This window comes from Poromitra crassiceps, assembly GCF_964638095.1.
Source record: "Poromitra crassiceps genome assembly, chromosome: 6".
Lineage (NCBI taxonomy): Eukaryota > Metazoa > Chordata > Actinopteri > Beryciformes > Melamphaidae > Poromitra > Poromitra crassiceps.
In genome coordinates, this window is record NC_139627.1 from 42,159,257 (window position 1) to 42,177,065 (window position 17,809).

At 44.2% G+C, this 17,809-nt stretch overlaps 1 protein-coding gene across 1 annotated transcript in view; it reads right to left on the minus strand.

Annotated features, from left to right (window-relative positions):
* uggt2 (UDP-glucose glycoprotein glucosyltransferase 2) overlaps positions 1-10,758 on the minus strand; it is a 45,069-nt gene extending 34,311 nt beyond the window's left edge. The window contains exons 1-15 of the mRNA XM_083638540.1: positions 10,723-10,758; positions 10,215-10,346; positions 9,723-9,805; positions 9,017-9,147; positions 8,044-8,156; positions 7,642-7,819; positions 5,075-5,171; positions 4,582-4,654; positions 4,285-4,385; positions 3,767-3,866; positions 3,170-3,230; positions 2,786-2,877; positions 2,466-2,616; positions 1,029-1,148; positions 245-330 (exon numbers count right to left, since the gene is read on the minus strand). Coding sequence (XP_083494666.1) covers positions 245-330; positions 1,029-1,148; positions 2,466-2,616; positions 2,786-2,877; positions 3,170-3,230; positions 3,767-3,866; positions 4,285-4,385; positions 4,582-4,654; positions 5,075-5,171; positions 7,642-7,819; positions 8,044-8,156; positions 9,017-9,147; positions 9,723-9,805; positions 10,215-10,339 — 1,511 coding nt within the window. The 5' untranslated portion in view covers positions 10,340-10,346; positions 10,723-10,758. The remainder of the gene's footprint in view (positions 1-244; positions 331-1,028; positions 1,149-2,465; positions 2,617-2,785; positions 2,878-3,169; positions 3,231-3,766; positions 3,867-4,284; positions 4,386-4,581; positions 4,655-5,074; positions 5,172-7,641; positions 7,820-8,043; positions 8,157-9,016; positions 9,148-9,722; positions 9,806-10,214; positions 10,347-10,722) is intronic.
* Positions 10,759-17,809: the final 7,051 nt, after the last annotated feature.

The window sequence follows — 17,809 nt, forward strand, 5'->3', positions numbered from 1 at the left end:
GCCACAGTTAGTAGCCGACTACCCACAATGCATTACGTTATCCCAGCACCAGAATGACACGGCTGTAGAGCAGAATGGCTCTGCTGTAAAAGGGTAAAATCCTCATAGACGTTTTTTTGTCGGGGCTGGGGGGTTATCTAAATTGGTTACACCGGAAATAGAACCCATAGTTAACGTAAGGCAAAATGGCCGCCAAAAATAAGGTGGATACAGGTGTGTAGCCGTTTGAGATAACAGTACCGACCTCAGAGGAATCTTGTGCTTGTAGAAAAGCTCTGCAAGCTTCACCAGTTCACCACTGTCTTGCTGCTCTGGATCTAGGAACAGCACCTAACAAAGGAAATAGGTGGTCAATGAACTTAAGTCATATATACAGTATTACTGCAAATACGTATCCTACATACAGTAGGTTCCAGACCAAGTGGAGTGTATGAGACAGAACAAAACAGTGAGCTTAGCGAAACAGCTAAGACAATCACAGGGAATGTAAAGTTAATTTAGTACGCTTTTCTGTGAATGATGTACCTGATACTTTCCCGAAATGTCCTGGTTGGTGCAGGATATCCCACAAATCGGACAAAAACTATTTAACCCAAGTCTGGTAGCAATGACGAGTCACTCAGAAGCACCCAAATATTTCAGTAAAGTCAGTCAAAGTATGGAACTAAAATTGAATAAACAGAAAGATCAACACACACTTCGTTGTGGAATCTACACTATTCTTTTAGTGGAGAGTCAACATGAGGACAGTAAAAATCCACCTTTAGTCCAAACACAAATGTTTTCCCCCGTTGTACAACTGTGTGCGTTCCCTTGTGTCCGTTCCCTTGTGTCCGTTCCCTTGTGTGCGTTCCCTTGTGTGCGTTCCCTTGTGTGCGTTCCCTTGTGTCCGTTCCCTTGTGTGCGTTCCCTTGTGTCCGTTCTCTTGTGTGCGTTCCCTTGTGTGCGTTCCCTTGTGTGCGTTCCCTTGTGTCCGTTCCCTTGTGTCCGTTCCCTTGTGTGCGTTCCCTCGCCACTTCTGGACTCACCAGGTTGAAGAGATTGCGTCGGATCTGCCGAATGACTCCGGGAAACGTGGCTCTGAGGAGCTCCTGCACACCTGTTGGCCAGCTGCGGTACATCAGGTCGCTCTCAATGTCATTCATCCACTGTCAAATACAAGACGACGAGAAGAAAGTGTGAGAACATGTGATACTCCACTGATCCTCATAGGGAAATGCTCTGTTTGACTTGGTGTAGGGAGGGCTTCAGTATCTTGCTCTTGCTTTTTTTTTTTACCTTTATTTATACAGGGGGAGTCTCACTGAGAGCAATGCTCTCTTTTTCAGGAGTGCCCTGTTCACATTCTCACACACATTCATACCTGGAAGCTGACCAGTACAACCACAGTCTGATCTGTTGGCCACTGATCAGCTCCACTGGAGCAGTTGGGGTTAAGGGCCTTGCTCAAGGGCACCTCAGTGGTGGTAATGAGGGAGGGGCAAGCGCTGCCTTTTCACTTTCCCCACCCAGATTTATCCTGCCGGTCCCGGGGATTGAACCGACGACCTTCCGGTCACAAGCTCGCTTCTCTAACCATTGAGCCACCACTGCCCACATGCTTGCTGGCATAGGGCCTTCATTTCTGACCTGACCTGCACACTTATATTTATCCTGTTTTTTTTTCATGCATTCGATTTTTAAAGTGTGTATAATAAATAAATAAATAAATAATGTAACATAGGCAATGTTGCACATACATGCTACAGTGTGGTGGTGGACAGAAATAACCTCCGTATGATGGACATACTGTAAGTTACAGTCCTGGTTTTGGACATCAGAGAAAGCTGAGATTGAGCTTTCATAGATAGCAGGCCATAGCGACAGTAGCTAGATGATTTACTGCTGGCCAAACTGGCACTAACAGTGCTCTTTCTTTCAGTATCTTTGAAACCTCCCAACAATAGGAAAGTCTGTATCTCTGGCACACTAATCATTCTCTCTTTTATTCTTGCTAACTCTCTCGCTCCATCACACACACACACACACACACACACACACACACACACACACACACACACACACACACACACACACACACACACACACACACACACACACACACACACACACACACACACACCCACACAGTCTCTCAAAGAGACCGCACTCTTGTAAATGTGTGTGTACATCATGCCATACTTAATATATCATCTTCATTTGTTTGTCTTTTTTTTTGGTATCTTGATTATTAAAATAGCCAAAATGAAAGTTTGCACATTTTTAATTTGATAGCTTTCCTTGGCCAACTTCCCAGTTTATAATTGAGGTTTCTGGCTGACTTGGGACCGTTGCAATAGCCTGATGACTGATCCACTAATCTACACCCCGGTGCGAGTACTCAAAACAAAACACCTGCAATGCTGATCTGGGCCAGGAGAATAATGCATCTGCTCTACTGGACCGGAGTTGGCAGAGTCTCTCACCATTATGGCTGGATGTCTGATATCTAAGGCATAGCTGTCTTCCACAAGGTTCACGGGGAGCCTCAGCAGCTTGCCCTGATGTTCTCCTTTTATGCCGAGGTTATGAAGACCCTCCAAGACCCTGGCCTCTCCTCTGATGATGTCCAAAATACTGTCAAAGCAAAATCCCATGTTAGTTCTCAGCCACACGAGTAGGGCCCGACGCTATGTGCTGCAGCGAACTCTGATCATGTTGCAGCAAGATCATTGAGGCAGAGGCAGGTCTGAGGCTTCCCAGGGAGCGACCCCCCCCCCCCCCCCCCCTTCTGCCGGGCTCCTACCTGAAAGGGTTGTGAATGTCCAGATCAATGTGCAGCCCATTGATGAAGAGCCCTTCGTCTCCTGGGTGAACTCCCATGGTCTCGCTGAGTTGCTGAAAAAACAACCTTGGGGTTGTTAGTCCAATGCCAAAAATGTGATCTGATCTTACAATAAGATATGTACAGAGACTACAGCAGAAGGTCGAACATAAACACATACAGAGACTATAGCAGAAAAGTAAAAAAAATAAAATGTCATGGCTTATGTTATTATAGTTACAGTATTTATTTCAGCTACAGATTAGAAACTCGTTCTCTAAAATAAAACGTGTGTGCAATAGCGAGGGATGCTATCAAACAAAGTGGACCACTTCTTGTTATAGGATGCTGCTTATGATATCACACCTTTTGGTTGTCCTCAATTTCTTTTCTCATTTCCTGTTTTACGGCCACTCTTGTCAGTGATCTGTGGGAACAGTAAAACATATACAGTCACCATCAGCTTTTTTCCACATCCCCGGCCAGCAGTAAAACCTGGCTTTTAATCTCCAAAAATCTGTGGGCCCTCAAGATGGTACGTGTGCACTCGGCTCCCTGTAAAGTCAACACTCACTCCATCTCTTACTCAGCTCTTTTGATTTTTTGTTATACGACGTCTGGGCCCAAAACAAGCGAACATCAAAATAGTTGATTAAATATATGCACTGAGATATGTATTTATTGTGGAGCTAAACGGTGTCTGCAGAAGAATATAGCCTCTGCTCGAACAAATGGGTTTGTAAATAGTTTATTTCAGGTGCACTTGGATAAGATATGCCTGGACACATAAGAAAGAACAATGCAATCTTATTTTTTGAGTTTCATGCTTTTCCTTTGTGTCTGAGTGTTTAATGCGTTTTGGCTTGCCTCGATGAAGCTTTTGGGGCCCAATGTTTTTAGCCACCCAGCCAGAAAGTTGAAGTGAGATGAAGTTTTCTTCTATTCATGATACAGCTTTCTTACCTGGCTTTGCTGGGAAAGTTCTGACTAAGATCTCGCATGAGCTTCAGCGCATCGTGCTTTGGCACGGACATGATTCTAGCAGCTGCTTGGAAACTGAGATCTGTGGGGAAGGTAATGCAATCATGAACATTTATAGATCTACAAATGTACAAAGTGTCTAGACGAAAAGAAAATCTATCTGAGGAAATCAAAGATTACATTAACTTGACTTTGAGACGATAACATTAGCAGCTGTGTTAAAATTATTAATTGATAGTAAAAGCCATGAAACTATTCATTTACGCTCAACTTCACACTCAAAAGTAGTAATATATGGCTGGCAGCAGCTACACCGAGACAACAGCAAAGCATCTTCAGCCACACATGGTATAGCTATTGTCCTAAGCTCAAACATGAATTAGATTCCTTTCGTTCACTGATACTGAAGTACTAAATAGCAAATGATTGTGTTTATTTACATGTTGTGTTATAGTACTTTTACCCAGTAGGTAACGCATTGTTAAACTGGAGATATATACCTTGCAGTTCCCACACTTTGAGAGGGGCCATGTCATTGGTGCTCTCCAGCAGATGCTTGCGGAGCTCCCCAAGCTGCTCCTGGAGGTCAGGGTGAGATTTCCTCAAGAGAGGAAGAAGAAGGAAAAGAGCAAGATACAGTATCACTACATGACTGCAATGACGATCAACATGTGTGTTTATCCTAGTCACACAAAGCACAACCACGTGTCCAACTGTAGCAACAATAAATCTCAAACAAATTTAAAACAAAACAATCTTTATGGGGATAAACCTGCTGTTACAGTTTAGCGACTTACTTCAATGTTCCAAAAAGGAATCCTTGCACTTCGTCATTATCATCATCCTCAGTATTTGCAGCCATCTTTGAATCTACAGAATAAAGGTTAGTGTTTGATTGTTTTAACCAGGGGTGTCAAACTCATTTTAGTCCACAGGCCACATGGGACCCAATTTGGTCTGAAGTGGGCCAGACAAAGAAAATCAATGCATAATTAACCTATAAATAGCAACACCTCCTGTTCCTTTTAATGTAAAGAATTAGGCTTACAGGTACATTTTAAGAACACGATTTCACATAGGGTTATCTCAGCTACCATAGGCCTATCATATCCAATCTACTGTCTGTAACTGTGCATTACAATTGACGGCAACTGTGCAATTCTTCTCCATATTCAAGGGTAATGTAAATGCCTTTGGCGGGCCGGTTCTGGCCCCCGGGCCGTACGTTTGACACCCCTGTCTTAGACACAGCAGAGATAAAGTACAGACTAGAGTTAGTCATCGACTGACCTTTTACTTTGGCGTCATCCACAGCTTTGTACTCTGTGCTTTTTATAGCCAATTCAACACCGTATCCCGATAAAAGCATCTTTTGAGGCTTTGGATCCTATAGCAGTAAAAAGCACAAGAGTGTTTTTAAAAAGCTAACCTGTGTAGGATGTGTTCTGCATTCATAGCACATCATTGGCAAATTAATTGTGATGACAATCATCAACGTTGCATTGTATATCCATCCCAAGGGGGATTGCTTTTCTACCTACATGTTCATTATTTTCACTCCCCATTGTCATGCCATGCGCCAAGTTGCCCGTCTACCAGAAGGGATCTTTCATATTTAATGAATATTCTTGTATAAGAATTCACACAACTGAAAGCATGAAGCAGATCACAGATTATGTTGGCTACTAGGTGCAGCAGGCAGCTTGTACATCATCATTCAATCATTAATGTTTTGTCAAAACTAATTTTACAGCAACATATTAATTAGAGAACCCTATCCATCACATCCTGGAAACTAATTGAATTCAAATTGAAATGAAGAGGCAATGTGACCTAGGAAAGTTAAGAACGTCCAAAACAACACGTGGCAACACGTGGCAGCACATTTGCCGAGATGCGACCTTGACACTAACGTCCCCCAGATTCAAAGCACTGCCTCTGCTTTTCATAGACACAATTACAAGCATTTCACACCAACGCTCAGCTTTTCTTCAAAGCACATCTCTCAAAAGAGCCTGTTACTTCTGCAAAGTCAAGGCATCTGTTACTCAATCAGATGCTGACTTTTTCAGAGTTATTCTTTTCTTCTCTTGAACGCTGCTTCCTAATCCATTTGGTCCACCATTCTGATGACCTCTATGTTTGCCAGTATTGCACTGAGAGGAATAACGGCATCACTGCTAGACTTCTATTATCCAAGCAAAGCTCAGATACCATGTGACACTATTCACAAATCGCACAGATTTTAACACTTTATTCTGTCAACTTTAAAGGATGGCTTTACCGGCAATCAACCCACTTTGTATCATATATAATCTTGGTAATGTAAGCACATGGGCAGTGTTTTACCTTCTCTCTCTGTTTACCTCACGGAGAAAAATGCTCCTGCTGCTGCTTGCAGAAACTCCGCCCCCACCAGCTGCAAGTCATTAAGTAAGGGATAATGTATATTGAGGCGGTGATTACGGGGGAAATAATGACCGACAGGTGGATTGAGCCCGACGCGTAGCGGAGGGCTTAATCGTTCACCTGAAGGTCATTATTTCCCAGTAATCACCGCCTCAATATACATTATCCCGCTTAGAACACGGCCTACAACTAAATCATTCAATAATCTGACAAAAATAATTATTCAAATATATTTTTTAATAGCGTTTTCAACGACAAAGCGGTTTCATTCGTAATTGGCACACAAGACACCACAGCTGCAACTGGTTGGCCTAATTACTAGTGGCTTGCTGACAAAAGGCTCTTATCAACTGATTAATCCAGGTGTGGCAGAGCAGCGGTCGGTTGTCGAGAAATAATGACCGGTGAATATTGTTGATTGACCAATCAGAATCGAGTATTCAAGAGAGCCGTGTTCTAAGGCTTGTTAAGGCTCTCCATGTGATTCCCCGTGGATGTGCGCATACTTACAAAATAAAAATAAACAATAACAGCCGCCCTCTGAGCAGATTCTGCCTCTCCATCAGAACTTCCACAGCTCCGTTGTGACGCGTTGTGACGTAAAACGCGTCACAACCGAGCGCTTTGCCAGAGGAGGAAATGGGAGATCTCCATGAGGAAAACAGAGAGAGAAGGTAAACACTGCCCATGTGCTTATATTACCGAGATTAGTAATGATACAAAGTGGGTTGATTACCGGTAAAGCCATCCTTTAAGCTGTATCAATAACCCCTGATGATCTGAGACACTGTACGATTAAAGGGAAGAAGGAGGAAAGGAAATGCCCTGACAAAAATGTGTCAATTGCTACGCTCCAATATGAAAGGTAGTAGTACCGTATTTGATTTTGTGTTGATTTTTAGCAGCCCCTGTGGACAAAAGCGGTAGTGTTCTCCCAGAACGGACAAACTGCATTTCCTGAATGTGTCCTGTCACTGTGACCGGCAGCTGGTCGGCCGAGCTGCGACAGGGCGGCCAGGGCTTCTCCGAGCCTTAACATCAAGCCTGGCCCGCTGTTTTATTTACTACATAAGGTTAATGTTATTGGTTCATTCACCGGCCGGAACAAGAATTACAACCAGTTTCACACGGACGTGAACACAGGAAGTCCCGCACACAGGCATTTAGAAAAATTATATAGAAATCGCTGATCTCCTTGATGATTGTATCATTTTCTGAAGTAGGTAAGATGTGAGGCATCAGGATTAAATGTAAACTGATTCATAAGCAGTAAAAAGTTCTTTGTAGCTGCTTTAAATCTGAACAGAGTGCTTCTGAGTGAAAAACTAAATATATGAACAGTAAGAGAGACCCAATTTATTGAGAGGTAGCAAAAAAAACATCTCTTACGCATAAGAGCATTTTGTCTGTGGAATATCACTTCACAAAAGCATCACTACTCTACTCACCGCCACGAAATGACGCAGCACGTATACAAGCGTGCCCTCAGCAGCCTTCTCTGACAGCACCTTGTGAAAGGAGGTGAACTTTTTGGTTCCAATCTCAGCATAGAGGATCACAACTGGCACATCTGTCTTATTCAGCCCCGGGTATCTGTGATCGTTCTTGTATAAATACGGTTTTGGCCTGCAAACATTTGGAAAGGCTGTTAAAGACATTTGAAAAACAAACCTATTTGTATCAACATTTCTATGTCCACAGCAGGCAAAAGACAGTCAATAAGGCTTGTCAATACGGTCAATCAATTAAATGGCAACAGCAACAGAATTAGTTTGTATACTTCATCATCTGGTTTTGCTCTAATGAATCAGTTTCTCCTCAGAGGAGATGGCAGTGGCATTTTGCGTTACCTGCCTGCAGCTGCCTTCAGGAGCTTCTTGATGTCCTTGGTGATGCAGCTATGTTGACCATGGACAGAGACAAAGGCAGGGCAAGCCTCAGGCGGTGGTTCATCACTGGCTATCTGTTAGGAGCAGGAGGGCAAAAGAATCTTCTGTTGCACACTGGCTGGAGCATGACACTAAGCGTGCGTTCAGACCAATCCAGGTGATGTGGCGATTAGCCGCAAGGTTGTGCATCTTGTGTAGTAGGAGTGTCACTACCACCCCCCCACCACACACACACACACACACACACACACACACACACCCACACACACACACTTGGGGCTCATGCAGCATATCGTTCTGATGCCAGCTCTTGCAGAACGAAGCACAGATATCTAGAACACCGCCAGGATCAGGTGCTTTTATTCCCACTAGGCCTACCAACCCTTGAAATGTACGTTATCCCAGCAATGTGAGGCAATTCAGATAAAAGCCTCCACAAATTGGCATATGATCATATTGGCATATGATAAACAAAAGGTTAGTATATAGCATAATCCCTTAACTCTTTAACATGAACCTACTGTTAAGATTTATCGCTGACTTCTTCTCAACGCTCAGAGTGTGTTTGTCTCCGCTTACCAAATACTAATATTCCTTTCACATTGGACAAGTACATATGCGAAATATGCATGTGGACTGTCAGTGTGGAAGGATCCACCCAGGTCAATCGACCCTGCAAAAACACCATGGATAAAGATCAAGGTGGGGAGGCGGGTCAAACACCCTGTATCTCTGTGTCTGGAGCATCATGTCGTCCACCATACAGTACTGAACACAGGACGTACTGTAAGCACATCTGCTTTTAATGATGTTATAAAGTGACAACAGGTTCATTCCTGTGTACAAGGCAGAGTGGCATGGACCTGGATCTGTATACCGTCATATTCCCAGGTTGTGTGAGTGAAGAGGTCACAATAGGAAACCTTATACATACCTGCTGGGATGCAAAGATAGCTGGTGAGTAGGACCGCAAGGACAGAGCAAATCGGAGGATATTGACCTGAAGATCTGTGAGGAACTGCCCCGCCTTCTTGAGGATCAAGTTGTAGTAGGAGCGCACAGACTCTGTGAGATCAGAATCAGAATCAGCTTTATTGGCCAAGTATGTAGACATACAAGGAATTTGACTCCGGTATACGTTGCTCTCAATGTACTTACAAGGTAAACAGGAAAGGTATGCATACAAACTAAAGCAACAAACAAGGACAGTGATCAAAGATACATAAAGCAAGTTAACTGCTATTTACATTATATACAGTAAGTGTGATGTAGAGTGACCATTATAAATATGTGTATAGGAGAAATAATAATAGTTGTATACCTATGTACAGACTAAGTATTATGTAAACCACACTGGATTGTAAACAAGGCTATAAGTCAGATATTGCACAGTTGTTTATCGATCTATATAAGCAAAGCTTTGGGATAGCAATTGCACCATTATTGAGTTATTGAGACAGAGTTTTGGGACAGGTCCATCCACATACTGTACAGATACATCCACATTTGTCATATTTAGGCATTGTATAAGTGAAACACACACTTGTCGTTGTGTAGACCGCTTTAAAATCTACCATTGCACAGCAAGTTAGTACACAATCCATAATTTATATAAATGTCTTATTTACAAAATGACATACCTCCACTCTTGTATACAGTCAGCTCTTTCACAGTGTCAACAAACTGCCAGAACTTCTCATTCCCATCCTCTCCAATAAACTCACTGTGCAGGATAAATGAAAATAAAAAAGGATGAATAAAAGACGGAAGATAAGGACTCTCTAAGAATCAAATGACAGTGTTATGTACTAGTGTGATTTTTAAACTGTCTATTAGCACAGGACGGCATATTCCTAATCTGAACCTGCCTGCTGCTGTAGGCACTTCTCTGGGATTTGAGTATCACACAGTACAGGCTCATCATGGGTGAGGATTACAAAAGATACCATATTTCTAACAGAAAAACATATCATGACACAAATTACTGTTAATTCCAGCCACACAGTAATAGTGTTAGTGTGTAATCTTTCCTGGACCTCCATTTGTTCTTCTCAGCCTGAAACAAACAGAAGGCAGTAGCAGTGGTGTGGGTGTCCCACACAGGCAGAGGCAGCGGTGAGAGAGTGGGGTACCTTGTCTCCAGGAGGAAAGGCGTCATGGTCCACTTGGCCTTTAGACTGGCAGAGACGCCTTTGGGTGCGGAGAGGACGTGGTGGACGTTCAACACCAACAGCAACAGCAGAACAGCGGTCCTCATCGTCTACCTAACGTTACAATCAACCGTTAGCACGAACCTATAGCGTTTACTAGAAGAGTTGCTATAGTGCCAGTGCCACGTAACGGTAGCTGTCCTGGAGCCCAAAACACTGGCGCTTACAACAGCCCCCCTGCCACAACGAGAGAACAAATAAGATGCTATGTTGTGGTGAATACTGTATGTATCGTTAGACTTTATTGGATTTGTACTAACGTTAGAGTCAGAGAGAAGAGAACAGACCGAAGTTTTAAGACAAAATAAACTGCGTTGTTGTGAATGAAACCGGAGACAGTAGCATGGCTTTCTCAACAAAGTTTAACGACAGGTTTGCTAAAAACATGTATAAACGTACATTAGGAGTACATGCCATTATTATCCCTCACCCAGTTAGTGCTGACCGCTTCCATACAAAGGGCTTCAGATCTTTTTTTGTACAACCTGTTGAGCGATCAAATTGCCATGTATTGTGGTGGCTAACGCTGGCCTTACTGTGTGTGAAGCAGACGCGAGGTAAAAAAAAATACCGCTTGGCAATTTATTCGTTTGTACATACGCGGTATAGAGTATATATTGCGTACACACGGGGACAGACGGTGTGAATGGAATAAAACATTGTTTCTGAATGGAATTTCTGTCTGGCATCGCCGCAGACAGCTATAAGAGCCTGCGCACAGAGTGGCACAACACACGTTCAAAGATTTTTCTCAACACTGGAGCGTCGCTGTCAACGTATGGAACAGAGATCATCTGAATGGAATAATAACAACTAGAACTAGAATAAAATATACATTCTGATGATAAACTAATGCTATTCGTAACGAATGTGCGTAACCCAAGAAACGTGCACATGCAGACTTTTTACAAAGGATAAGTCAGTTAAAGTAGGCTACCGGTAGTCATAAACTTAAAATGGGAATGTATTATTTCTACTTTAGTGAAAAAATTAACTCAAGTATACAAGTCAAGTGTTATGGGGTTAAACCCCCCTCTAGAGTCATGCTCGTTATTTACCCCAACAGATACTTGTGGTTCTGATGATGTCACTTCTCTGGTGACATCACTGCTGTGACGTCCATTCTAGCTATTGCTGGGGATGTTATATGGTGCGACGGGTGCGACATCTCGTGATGATGTAATTTTCTTGTTGCTTATCGTGACATCACCGATGAGGTCATTGTATCTGTATGATGTCACTCGGCTTCATAACATTACTGATTATGTCAGTCGCAGTGACATCATACTCTCCAATGTGATGTCATACAGTCCCTGGTGATGTCACTATTCTCTTTAGCTGGATTGGCCTCCTTGGCAGGCCATTAGTGGTCACTTCTCCTTTGTCAAGATAATTCACCTGACAGGTGTGGGTGTGGCATATCAAGATGCTGATTAAACAGCATTATTATTGCACAGGTGTGCCTGGTCACGAGAAAACAGTTTTATCACACAGCACAGCCACAATGTCACAAATGTCACAAGTTTTGAGGGAACGTGCAATAGACCCTTTTCACAGCAATCGCCCCAAGAAGCTGTGGTTTACAGTGTAGGCTATAGTTCACTTCACACCCACTGGCCGATGTGTGACTTTAACCACTGACTCATTACTACAGAGACTGTTAGATCTGCCCATGGAACTGAAGCTGTGTCACATGTCCCCCCCCCCCCCCCCCCTTCTTTCGTTTGAAGTGATTTTTCCCACGTCGCTGCAACAGAGGCCTGGGGACAGAAGATGCCAAAGTCAGGACACTCAATCACTCACTCATGGACGTTTCGTGAAGGGGCGGGGCTAGAGAATAGGGGCCATAGCTACGGATAGGTAGGTTGTAGAGAGTTGGGATTCAAGGGGTCGATAGGGGATGTGTGTGCTGGGAGGGCGTGGGGGGTCAAGGAAGGAGGCAGGGCTAGGGAAAAGGTGTCCTAGCTAGGGATAAGATGGTTGTAGAAAGTCGGGATTCGAGAGATGGGTAAGGGGAGTGGCTAGGGGGATGTGGGTGGTGGGAGGGGCGTGGCTGTAGCTAGGGATAGGAAAGTCATAGAGGGGGTTTGATGGGTGGGTATGGGGAGTGGCTAGGGGATGTGGGTGTGGGAGGGGGCATAGTCAGGAAAGGCGCGGGGCTAGCCAAGAAGGCACTGTAGGTAGGGATAGGAAGGTTGCAGAGAGTTTGGATTCGAGAGACCGTGGTTAGTGGGAGGTGGTGTGGTCAGGGAGGGGCAGGCAGGGCTAAAGCTTCTGGCATACTCTTTGCGCCCAGCCAAGCGCATAGAGCGCGCGGCGATTATGACGTCATCGCACGGGGCGTGTCGGGGGGCGAGGCCTGAGCGCAGCGCGGCGCGTCCATGGAGATTTTTCTATCAGCGCGTCGGGTTTTGCTGCCTGTGCCTGTGAGATCTCCGTGGTAGGCTATCAGCGGATATCTGCTGTGATTGAGTCCTCACCGTCGTACAGTCGCCTTCAAAAGCATAATGTTCGATTATAACGAACTAGTTGTGTGGCTTAGCCTTCCCAAATGTTGAGGGTCGTTTTTTAGAATTTAATATATAGAATTGGGAACGTTACATTCAATTTCATTCAGACTGCCTTTCACTGATCGCCGCCATTTCTGGAGCACTCACTATGTTCTGTTTTGGCCTGCGCAGAGTGCGCGCGCCCTCCATGGAGCCCCGCCTCCAGCGCGTGCGCGAAGAGTATGCCAGAAGCTTAAGGAATAGCTTGGGCTAGGAAGGTCGTATAGACTCAGGTTCCGAGGGGTGAGTAGGGCGAGTGGATGGTGAAAGGGGCAGGGCTAGGGAAAAGGGGTTGTAGCCAGGGATAGGAAGGTCACATAGAGTGTAGCCTATTGGGCGTGAGGCAAGCAGCCCCACCTCGTAGTCAAGTCAAGTCAAGTCAAGTTTATTTATATAGCCCTAATTCACAAGCATGTCTCAGAGGGCTTCACAGAAAGTATGTCTAGCTGATTCTAGCTGACACAACAGTAACAAGAATATACAGAATAAAGATAACATTTGAACAATTGATAATATAGAAAATATAGAAATGAAGAGAGAGCAGAGGAGAGAGCAGGAGAAGGGGGAAGAGCAGGGGGAATGTGAGAGAGTGATGGGGTGGGGAGGGAATGGGAGATGTTGGAGGGTATAGGAGGTGGGGAAGGAGCAAGAGGAGAGAGCAGGAGAGGGAAAGGGGGGGGGTGTGGGGGAGAAGAGAGCAGGGGGAGGGAGGAGGTGGGGAGAGAATGAGAAATATAGACGCACATCTTGCAAACGGACATACTGTATGTCAATTTCTAAGCAACCAAACTATGCCTAATTTAATTGGCTGCAAGCCTTTAGTAGTGAGTCATTTTGCCAAATAAGCACATGTTCACATATAGAGCTTATGGGTGCCTTGCTTTAGGGAAGAGTGGGTGCCATGCTTTGAATAGTGGCGAAATACTAAGAGCATGGGTGCCATGCTTTAAATAGTGGCGGAATATTGCCATGCTATGCCATGCTTTAAATAGTGGCGGAATATTGGAGGGGATAGAGTGGGTGCCATGCTTTGGAGTAAAATGTGTACTATGCTTTAGAGTAGTGGGGGAAGGGGGGAAGAGGAAGAACACCGGGAAGAGGAGAAAGCAGGAGAGTGGAGGAGGGAGGGAGAGCGGGGGGATGTGAGGGAGGAGAGGGGGGAGGTGGGGAGAAAATAGGAAATGTGGAGGAGGAGAGAACAGAGGAGGAGAGATGAGGGTGCAGGGGAGGGAGAGCCAGGGTAGAGGTAGGGTCTAGGGTTGGGGGAGGGGAGGGAGTAGGATACGGGCCCGGATTAGGGCGAGGGTGGGGAGAAATGGGAAATGTGGAGGAGGAGAGAACAGAGAAGGAGAGGTGGGAGGGTGCAGGGGAGGGAGAGCAGGGGGAATGTGAGAGGGAGGAGAGGACAGAGAGGAGGAGAGAACAGAGAAGGAGAGGTGGGAGGGTGCAGGGGAAGGAGAGCAGGGGGAATGTGAGAGAGGGGAGAGGACAGAGAGGAGGAGAGAACAGAGAAGGAGAGGTGGGAGGGTACAGGGGAGGCAGAGCAGGGGGAATGTGAGAGGGAGGAGGTGGGGAGGAAATGGGAAATGTGGAGGAGGAGGGAACAGAGAAGGAGAGATGGGAGGGTGCAGGGGAGGGAGAGCCAGGGTAGAGGTAGGGTCTAGGGTTGGGGGAGGGGAGGGGGTAGGATAGGATCGTAAAAACCCATTTGCTACAGAGGATGACTGTCCGGTGCCCATTGACGTGGTGTGGTTGCGGCCCTATGCGAGTATGCTCCACGGAGCCTACAGGGAATAGCCTATAATAAGAAGAAGCTGTAGCCTAATATGACAGCAGAAGTGGAGGTAGAAGAAAATTGCCGATACAAATCTCACTACTATAATAAGGCAAGCGGTTCCGGGCCCACAATTGCTCAGTTGCCCAACTGCGCATGTGTGAAAAGCATGCACGTTGAGCGGGCGAGGCCGCGCAGCAGCCACGTCTGCGAGCACACGCAGCATGCGAGGCAGGGTGAGCCGCGAACAGACGCTGTGTCTGCAAGCACACCAAGCGTGCGAGACCTTGAGGGCAAACCAATGAGGCATGGTAGAAATGAGTGCTGCCAGTTATGCGAGCATGCAGAGCTAGCGAGCTGCGTACGCTGGAAATACTGGGATGAGAGAACTCCTAGTTAAAATAAGTTGGTAACACTTTACAATAAGGTACACAAATACATGTAATGTAGTAGTTACTACGAATCATTAACTAATAGTTCATGAGTAGCTAATGAATAATTCATCATTAGTCAATCACTAATTAATCATAGTTAATGAGTAGGTAGTCATTAGTTAATGATTAGTATCTAAGTTCCTGAGTAGAGTAGTTAGTCATTACTTAAAGATGACTAAATGTCAGCTCGTGAATATAGTAGTTAATCATTAGTTACTGATTAGTCGGTCAGTTCCATGAGTAGAGTAGTTAATCGTTTGTTAATGATTGTTGCATCACTTTACAATAGGGTACACAAAAGGAGTAACTAATTGGCAGGTAATAACAAAGTAATGATTCAGTATTCATTAACTACTCAATATAAGAGTAATGATCAGGTAATAATTAAGTAATGATTCAGTAGACTACTCATTAACTACCCTGTATGATGCATCACTTTACAATAGGGTACACAAAAAGAGTAACTAATGGTCAGGTAATAACTAAGTAATGATTCAGTATTCATTAACTACTCACTTTGCATGCATCAATTGACCGACTAATCAGTAACTAATGATTAACTAATGATTAACTAATATATTCACCAACTGACATTTATTAATCATTAACGAACGATTAACTACTCTACTCATGGAACTGACCAACTAATCAGTAACTAATGATTAACTAGATAACTACTATATTCATGAGCTGACAATTAGTAATCATTAAAGTGTAACTAACCCCCAAAACACTTTTTTCAGCTTTTAACCAATATATATGACTTTGGGGGTGATGTGTGAAGAATGCTCGTCAAAATTTCCACATTTGAAAGCAAACTGTTGCCATTCTGCCATTTGTATCATTTTTCAGCAGCATACCTGGCATAAGCGCCCTCTATGGGTGGAACACTGCTTTTTTTTCCCCTCAAATTAATGGGAGATTTGGTACAACCTGACGTCACGTTGTCCCCAAAGACTATGGGATTTCAAGATAGTTACTCCCCCTGTACCCTTTCGGCTCCTCACAACTCCAAGCCTATTCCCATGATGTCACTTGACCTGTTAATCACCTGTTAATTGATTACAATCGCCTGTTATTTTCCTACCAACTCCTATGTAACACAATACTATCAATAAACGCCACTATAATAATAATAATAATGCAATTATTTTATATAGCGTTTTTCAAGACTCAAAGACGCTTAACAATAAAACAAGAAACAAGCAACAGGCAGCAGACACAGGCAACAGATACAGGCAACAGGCAACAGATACAGGGGACAGGTACAGATAACAGTGGCGGTTCAGGGCAAGGTTGTAAGGAGAAGCAGAAGCTTTTAATCATAAAAGGAAGGACATGGCATTGTGTTGCTGTAAATCATTCCCAACTTTTTTCATACTAAGGAGCCCTATGATGAGATTTGGTCTCTCAGATGCAAATCAGATTTTTTTTTTTTTTTTATGTAGCCTAGATATGATTTTGTCCAGAATTCCATATATCGTCGCTGTCGTTCCAGGACCTCGAATCTCCAAAACAGCAACTTTTCAGGAAGTTAAAAAAACCTGTTTGCTCTTAAAATACTGAACCAAACGTCGTCAAAGTTGGCACATGTCTTAATTATAGTTAGTTTCCCGCTGAATGTGTCATTACTTTATTAATATCTTACCTGGATAAGCTCAAATTATGTTGTTTATATTATCAGTCCGACTTGGAAGCACTTTCTCCCGGCCAGTCAAGCGGGAGAGAGTCGTATGCTCATGCACGAGCCCCAAGCTCCGTGCCGTGGGGGGCGCGCGCAACAGCAGCAGCAGTGCTCTGCCTCTCATGGCCGAGGCGGGGGCTTTTGCATGGGATGAGAACAGTTTGACATTTCCGCAAACAAATCTCATCGCAGTTTAGCGCACATGTAAAATATAACGCTATACTACGACGTGACAACGTGACAAAGCTGCTCTAAACACATCGGCTACTATAATATATTTCCCTGCATCTCATACTGAGATTATATCGGTATTGAGTTTGGACAGACTGAATGGGCCGAGGAGGAGGAGAGCTCTGCAGCTCTGCCCTGCGCTGCCTGCGCCCTGAGAGGAAAAATCAGAGGTGCTGTAACTTTTAACAAGAATCACGAAAAGCCCCAAAACGAAAATTAAAAACGGATTTCATGGCGCGGTTTATCGCAAGTTGGACGAGGGAATGACGCGGAGAAAGCTCGCATTGTGATTTACATGAGCGTGAGAGCGGGGCGTTTGTCGTGACTATTGTGCTGTGCTGCGCTCTCACGTCACTAATCTCACGTAGTTAGACAAGACGCCGCACACACACATGGGAGAAAAATAATTAAATTTCTAGTTCGCCACTGAATGGCCAAATTGATATAACTTTCAACCATTTTGAGCAACGCTGTTTCCATACAGGCCACCAGCGTTGGCTAGTTGTTGATATTTATAAAGATATTGCAGCTCTCAAATAAATTATTTTCAAGGCTGTGGGCAAACTGTAATGGCGTCGATTTCTGAAAAAAAATCCTGAGCTGAGCACAGCCAAAGAGTATGGTATAGACAAGAGTATATGTCATTTCTTGTTTTTTTCCATAGGTTTTTTCAAATCACTGTTCTGATACATATCTGGGGGGTTAGTCCCCCTTTAAGTAGGCCTAATGATTAACTATTCTACTAAGGGACTTGTATACTAATCATTAACTAATGAGTAGCCTACCTACTCATTAACTATGATTAACTAGTGATTCACTAATGACGAATTATTCATTAACTACCC